Source organism: Nuphar pumila, chromosome 2, assembly GCF_984573655.1.
Source record: "Nuphar pumila chromosome 2, dmNupPumi1.hap1.1, whole genome shotgun sequence".
Lineage (NCBI taxonomy): Eukaryota > Viridiplantae > Streptophyta > Magnoliopsida > Nymphaeales > Nymphaeaceae > Nuphar > Nuphar pumila.
Genome location: NC_143250.1, coordinates 12,145,293 through 12,152,673, shown reverse-complemented (window position 1 = coordinate 12,152,673; position 7,381 = coordinate 12,145,293). Strand labels below are relative to the sequence as shown.

Sequence of the window (7,381 nt, the reverse complement as noted above, 5' to 3'; positions counted from 1 at the left end):
CCTCTACGAGCTGTAGAGAAGAGTAAAAAACAGAAAATCCATAACACAAATAACACAAAGTTGCAGCAGCATCACCAACTTTCATTTATTGCAACACAACACACGAATCCTTTATTTACTGTATAATAAAGTGAGAAATCCTTCCACCATCAGTTATTTTTTGTATAGTGTAAGGGAAAATGTTTGTTTCTGAAAATGTTGATCGCCCTTTTTCCACTCAAACACAGTGTAGTCCCTCAGTTCCACTTGGCAATGAGAGACATTAAGCCAGCCCCAAGAAGAAGGAAAGCATTGGTGATGATTTGAAGTTTTGAACTGCTCTGCATCTTGGGGGTGTTGTAATCAGCAGCCAGGAGGTCAACAAGTGCCATATAGATGAGTATTCCAGCAGATGCAGCGTTGAAGCATCCTTCAACTATAAGAGTAGTGGAACTGCTTTCATTGTATGCAGATGATATCCCTATACCCAACGCTATTCCAATAGGAGTAGTAAGGGAGAAGAAGATGACCATTAAAGCTGTGTAACTGAGCCTAAACCTTGCCTGAAAACACATGAAGAAGATGCAAACTTTCTTTTATCAGTGTAAGCTAATTAACTTGAATTAAGCTTAAATAACCAAATTGCTAATCCAGTGACTTATGAAAGACTTTGACGCAGATGCACTCATATTATAAGAAAATTTTGCTGTCATTTAACACAAGGTTCCTATATGCATGAGGTTTTAACCCAATAGATCAGGTCATCTTGTATATAACTAATTCATCCGTTATATTTAATTCTCACCGCACATCTCATTTAATGGAGACGCGTGTAGGCCCAAATCTCACGATTTCCATGTGAGACGCATGGTTCACAAGGGACGTGCATAGTGGAGATTGAATATATAACCAGCGGTAATAGGTTATAAACAATATGACCTGATCTTCCCTCAACTAATTCACAAGGAGTCACAGGTGGAAACCATGAATTTGGATCTTTTTGTCCTACTTAATTTGATATATATATATATATATATATATATATATATATATATATATATATATATAACAAATCTCCTCATTGCAGTATCTACCTCCAAAAAGGATAAGTACCCAAAAGGTACAATTTGGTTCTACTCATCCAGTGGCGGATTCAAGATTTTGCTTAAAGGGGGGCAAAAAAATTTTATAATAAACTAAAATATAAAAGAGGGTAATATAATTTTTTATAATAAAATAATAAAAGTGTTCAAAACTTTAGGGCCCCCTAGATCTGCCCTTGTACTCACCCCCTATGCCATCCCTATCGTCATACAGCTCCTCTGGGTTTTATTGATGCAAGTTGTTTTGATTAGATCTGACTTCATAAATGTGATCTACATTGTTCATTTAAGAGAAGATCAACATTTGAATTGCAGTAATCCAACTTGTGTGTATGACTTGTTGGTGATTAAAAAATCAACCACCGAAAAAACACAAATTTGCTTAGCTAGTAGGTGCCGACTATGTCAGCATGCTATGGAGACTACAAGTCACCTTTTCATTGAAGCATAAAGTGTTTTGGAACCATGGTCTGAATGCGCATGTCCACAGCCTCCTCGGGGAAAAAATGACTTGGAATGGAGGTGTTTTGCTGTTACCATGTGGAAACGAGTTTGAGCGCATAGGAATGAAATTCTCTTTGATGGCACAACTACTAACATGAAGCTCATTCAACTCATAATAACTCGGAAGTGCAGAGAGTGAAAGAGGCTAAAATCTGAACCGGCCAGGTTTGCTCTCTGCTACAGGCTATGCAACTTTAGCGGAACCAGCATGTTGTATTCATGGGCTTTGGTGATAGCTCCTCACCTGCTTTGGAACTGGATTGTGTTTTTTAGTTTTTCTTGGTATTGTACTATGAAGGATGATTGATTCATCAATATATATTTTCGTTCTTTAAAAAAAAAAGATAGTATTTTTTCAATAAAAGAGTATGATCCAAGAGTTAATTCTTATTAAATGAACTATCATATGAATCTATCTATAAGATTGAATTTGATCAAAACAACTTGCATCAATAGGATTTCGAAAGGGTATGGCTTAGGGGATGAGTAGAACCAAAATCTAAAAGGTATAATCACTCAAGAAGTATCATGTTCGAAAATTTGTGAGGCACCTTTCAAGCAATTCTACTAAATAATCATCCCATGGCCGCAGCTAATGTGCCATTTTGTTGAAGGAACTACACCTTGAGTTCCCTCTTGAGGTCAGCCCAATAGCTAATAGAGACCCTTCTCAATACCTTCCTAACGGATCTTTCACCAACACTTGGTAGAACCTATAAGGTAAATAGTGGCAGAATTGACAACCACGTCATTCGGCTCCCCAAATAATGCAAGGCTAAAGCAGGTTGTACCTGGGTCAAGTATCCATTTATGGGTCTATTTTATAGTTAGGGCTTGGATTCATTGTCGATCCATATTAGATTAAGGTTTTTTCAGTTTCCTATAAATATTCAACATAGAAGGTTTATTTTCAGTTGAAGCAGGTTATATGTGCACCCTCCGAAGATGGCCATTAGCTACATCTCATGTTCAGGGGTCCCAATGAGTGCCACGTATGTAAGCACGTGTAGCTCGTATCCCTATGTTTATCAGCATCACTTAGCGTCGAAGTCCGATAAGGTTGCAAAGACTTAAGTACCCTTTCCTCCATTGGTGCCAGAAAAATGATGATTCTAGAAAAGGAGTGTTTGTAAAGACTTAAGTACCCCGAAGATGGTTATTTAAGACCCAGTCCGTGCACTGCAGGATTATCCGAGAAAGGAATCCCCCTTGAAGAAGGCCATGAACATCAACCCTCTCTCTCTCCCTTATCTTTCTGTCTCTGTTCACATCCAACAAACGATCCTACATTGCTCCATCAAGCACCGACTGACCTGCACACTGACTGTAGCATGGTTCAACTTGATGAGTTGTGGAATCTGATTCAAAGTTTTTGCCCTTATAGGAGGGGGGTTCGAGGGCTCCCCCCTGAAGAAGGCCATGAACAAATTTTTTTGGGACCTTGTATAAATTCTTTCTTTTCTTTCCCTCTTGTAACTGTTAAAAAAGAACAATAAAGTGTTTTGTTTGATCGTGGCGCTCATATGTTTCCTTCGATTGTTTCTTGCTTAAGGTTTTTGTAACTTTTTTTCATGATTTTTTATTTTTTTTCTCGCTACACGATTTTCATAAATCGCTACTTGATTTAGCGATTTTCTATTTTTTTTTCGATTTTCGTAAATCGTTACTCGATTTAGCGATTTTTTATTTTTCTCACTACGTGATTTTCAAAAATTGCTACTCGATTTAGTGATTTACAAAAATCGCATAGCGATTTACAAAAATTGCATAGCCATTTGCTATTTATTTTTGCTACATGATTTTTGTAAATCGCTACTCGATATAGTGATTTATGAAAATCGCATAGCGATTTGCCATTGATTTGGCGGAGAGGTGGGTCCTGTCAAAGAGCACTGCGCCAAAGGTCAAGATGAGGACCACGTGGTGCCAGAACTCGACGAATGCCCGCCAAGACCTGAGGGTGCGAACGCCCGTGTTGAGCAGTGTCAGGGTAACCTGAAAGGCATAGCCCTGATCAAAAGTATTGCCGACGTAGGGATAAACGAATTATACTTTGAAAGACACTGTTGTAGGTGTATTGGAGGAAGATTTTGTTGTAGGTGTCCCTTGAAGGCGACGAAGGGGCCATCACAATCGATTGCCCGCTGGACGAGGGCAACATTTCACCCACTGCTAGCAGAAAGAGAATGATGATCACCATCTGATCACTGACTCTTTGCCTCCCTTAATTTCTTCTCTAAAAAGAGAGAGAGAGAGAGAGAGAGAGAGAGAGTTTTACAGTGTTTCACGGAGAAGAAAGAAGAAGAAGATGACGAAAAGTTCAAACAAAAAAAAAAGAGAGCGCTTCAGGTTTGTTTCGATGTTTAGACTTTGAAGAGTCAACATCATCCTCGACTTTCTGGATGGAGAACATTTTTATCCTTTTTTTGAACTGTTGTTTCCCTTTTTTTGAATGAAGGACATTTTTATCATTTTCTTGAACCGTCGTTTCATGACAAGAATAGCAAGAAAGGGTACTTAAGTCTTTGCAACTGCACCAGACTCTGATGCTAAGTGATGCTGACATACACGGGAATACGAGCCCCATGTGCTTACATACGTGGCGCTCATTCGGACCCCCAAACACGAGATGTGGGATTCGCGTTTTCGGGGGAGAACATACACCACCCTCTCATTTTCAGTGATGGATGAATGAGTTTATGACTATTTTCTTTAATTTTTGCATATTTTTTATTAGAACTCTAGTTTCTCCCGGCGTAGTGTAGGATTTGTTTCATAGATCGTAGAGTTCTTTGTGAATCCGCCATCGGATTTGCATCACCAAAGCTAGTCTTTTTAGAAATCCCAAAGGACATATCTCGATATAGCGTGCTCATGTAATTTGGTGTTATGCATGCTGATAACGTGAAAGTTATAGAAAACCAGTGTATAACTTGGACATGCAGACCCAATAGTCACATCCAAGGTGATTGCCCCATGCAGAAGTGAACACTTATCTCCTTAAAAGTGGTAAAGACTATCATCATTCCTAGTTCAAATGAAGTTTGTTGGATAGAAAAGAAAAAAGGAAAATAACTGGCTAGACAAAACTTTCAATTATAAATTACAAGTCACTTAAATGATTAGTGAGTTTTGTAGGTATAAGATTAACATCATTAACCACTTTTAGCCTAACATTGGAGCCATGTTATAATGTTGTCTGACATTTTGTCTTTATCTGAGTTTGATGAGAAATAGTAAATTCTCATACTATGTATATGGATGCATTTAGCAAATAGGGCAAACTAGATGGGTAGCTTATATTTCAAACCGTTTTTTGCCCTTGTCTGAGCTATTGTGGTGATGCAGAAGTGTTCTTTCAACTTATATACAATAAGGTCATGATTTCCTTGGTTAATGTTTGCTACAATCGATTGCATTTACAATTGACTTAGCAAAGCTTTTTTTTAACATGTTCTATTTTCTTGCTAAATCTGACCTCATAGATGTCATCTACATGCTTTGTTTAGTGGAATCAATTTTTAATTAGCTGGAAGCCAATGTGTATACATGTTTTCTCATATGCCAAAAAATCAAGTCATAAATGCGCTAAAATTTTCTGACAGTATATTTTCATCAAAAAATTTATCCAAAGGAACCACTGTAATGGTTACCCATGTGGTCTGCGGGATCCTGTGTCAAAATGAAGGCCCAGGTTCAAATCCCGCTAGCACATAGGGGCTGCTGTTGCTTTATCATGGTTGGGGCACATAAGGCTAGGTGGTCATGTCTTCAACACGGAGTTTTACCTAGCAGTGAGGCAAGCCCATTAAGTGACCCAATTCTTGGTGAGGGATTTCCTTTGTTATAAAAAAAAATCCAAGGGCTTATTCTCGCTAAATCGACCATGACACATCTTTGAGGTTTGTCTGAGTCAAAACAACTTGCATCATGAGATCCCAACTAGATTGTAAATGTAATTGATTGCAGAAATCTATACCAGCCTGGTTTACTGACATTATATAGAAAATTTTGTCGAGTTATAAACATTGTGAAGAAAGTTTTAACTTGCCTGAACTATGCACCCACCGAGGCCCATTCCTTCAAAGAATTGATGGAAACTCAAGGCAGCCATTAAAGGCTTGATGGTGCATGGTTTGTCAGAAGCGCCCATGGCAATCCCAATAACCACAGAGTGAATCACAATACCCATCTCCAACACCTGCAAGAAATCATGCTGATATCTCAGTTACATTATCCTACTTTCTCTTGATTTGATTTGTTACACTCTGATGGAGAAAACCTTTTGCTTAACAAGGAGTGGCCATCATAACCAATTTCCATAAAGTTTTTCTTCTTAAAGCAACTGCTAAACTCGAAATCTCCAAAGAAGATCTTTTGCTTAGAAGTGGTATCAAACAACAAAATTCAACATGTTATATATATATATATATATATATATATATATATATATATATATATATATATATATATATATATATATATATATTCTTGAATTATCACCTACATATAGGCTACAATGTGATTTAGTAATTCTTGAAGCACACTAGGCGTGTGGATGTAAACCATGAATTAGTTCATCAAGCCGTATCAATTCCTTTCTAGAGATCATATTGTTAGGAAAGCCAAACTAATGACAAAATCAGTTTGTTATGGAAAAAAAGCCTACTAGCTACAGGGAAGGATGCTCAGCAAATACTCTACTTTGGCACCCGTATCCCCTTATATATTAATTATATTGAAAACTTCATAAAAATGGCCATATCTCCGTATCGGGAGACGTATCCATGTGACATAGATCAGTAGGTAGTGAAGATTTCTATAATAACCTGGGAAATAATTCTATGGCGCATGAGTTCGGATGTGGTGCCGTTGAAAGGCCCAGAGCCGTGTGCATGACTATGGTTGGCGTGTGTATGAATATGCATCTCTCCTACGCTTTCATTGCCTCCCAACTCATTATCTCCAACTGCTGTAGCCCTATTGTGCTCAACCCTGCTATAGTAACTCGCAGCACTTGTCTCCAATATGAGTATTGCCAGTGCTGCCATCATGGCAATGAAACCAGCAAAAGGAAACTTCGACCATGGATTCTCTTTCAAGCACGGCGACCCGAGGCTGTCAAAGGCATCAGGAAGAACATGGATGAAGCCAGTGGCAAGAATGACTCCAGCAGCAAATGCCTTTATAACAAAGAAGGCATCACTCTCGGCAGAGAGCATGGGGTGTGATTGCCCCACAATGGGTATACAGATTCCAATTGCACCAGCTGCCAGGATCAGGAATAGGCCTCCTACCCTGAGCTTCAATGCTTGGTCTTTATCGCGACAGGTGTTGGCTTCGGCATCAGAGTCACAAGAATCCCCACCTTCTGCAACAATTGCAAGAGGCAGAAGCAGCAGCACAAGGCAAAGGAGTACCTTGGTGGAATTAGCTGCAACTATGTTCATCTCCGCCTGATTGCAGAGAAAAAAATTGTGTATAATGGAATCTGTCTAAACAAGGTAGGCTGTAGCAACCCACTGTGAAGATGATAATCATACACCAATTATGCTGTTGATCTTATATAGGTATCTGGTTTTATATTGATTATTGAAACTGTCCACAGTGATCTGGTAACGTGATCATGCTTAGAAGCAACTGCACGTTAATGTTAGAAGTCAACCTGCTATTTCTAATTAAGTATTAAGAAGAATGTCGACATTTAGAATGCACATTCGACATTAGTAAGCACGCTCTCCTAGTTTTCTTGGCGATCGAGGTTTGTATTGGCTTGTTTTACATTTTTTTTTATT

The 7,381-nt window shown here is 38.5% G+C and overlaps 1 protein-coding gene across 1 annotated transcript; it reads right to left on the bottom strand.

Moving 5' to 3' along the window:
* Positions 1 to 236: 236 nt before the first annotated feature.
* On the bottom strand, positions 237 to 7,036 carry LOC149844779 (zinc transporter 4-like). The gene is made up of 3 exons (XM_089986241.1): positions 6,416 to 7,036; positions 5,638 to 5,787; positions 237 to 542 (listed from the first exon to the last, which is right to left on the bottom strand). Exons 1-3 carry the CDS (start codon positions 7,034 to 7,036, stop codon positions 237 to 239), a joined length of 1,077 nt encoding a protein of 358 aa, XP_089842367.1.
* Positions 7,037 to 7,381: the final 345 nt, after the last annotated feature.

Excerpts from the sequence above, each read along its gene's own strand:
- LOC149844779 (XM_089986241.1), bottom strand. The coding sequence starts at position 7,036 with ATGAACATAGTTGCAGCTAATTCCACCAAGGTACTCCTTTGCCTTGTG. Across the intron at positions 5,788-6,415 it reads GCCATAGAATTATTTCCCAG|GTGTTGGAGATGGGTATTGT; the intron begins GTTATTATAGAA and ends GATTTCTTGCAG. Across the intron at positions 543-5,637 it reads TCGGTGGGTGCATAGTTCAG|GCAAGGTTTAGGCTCAGTTA; the intron begins GCAAGTTAAAAC and ends ATGTGTTTTCAG.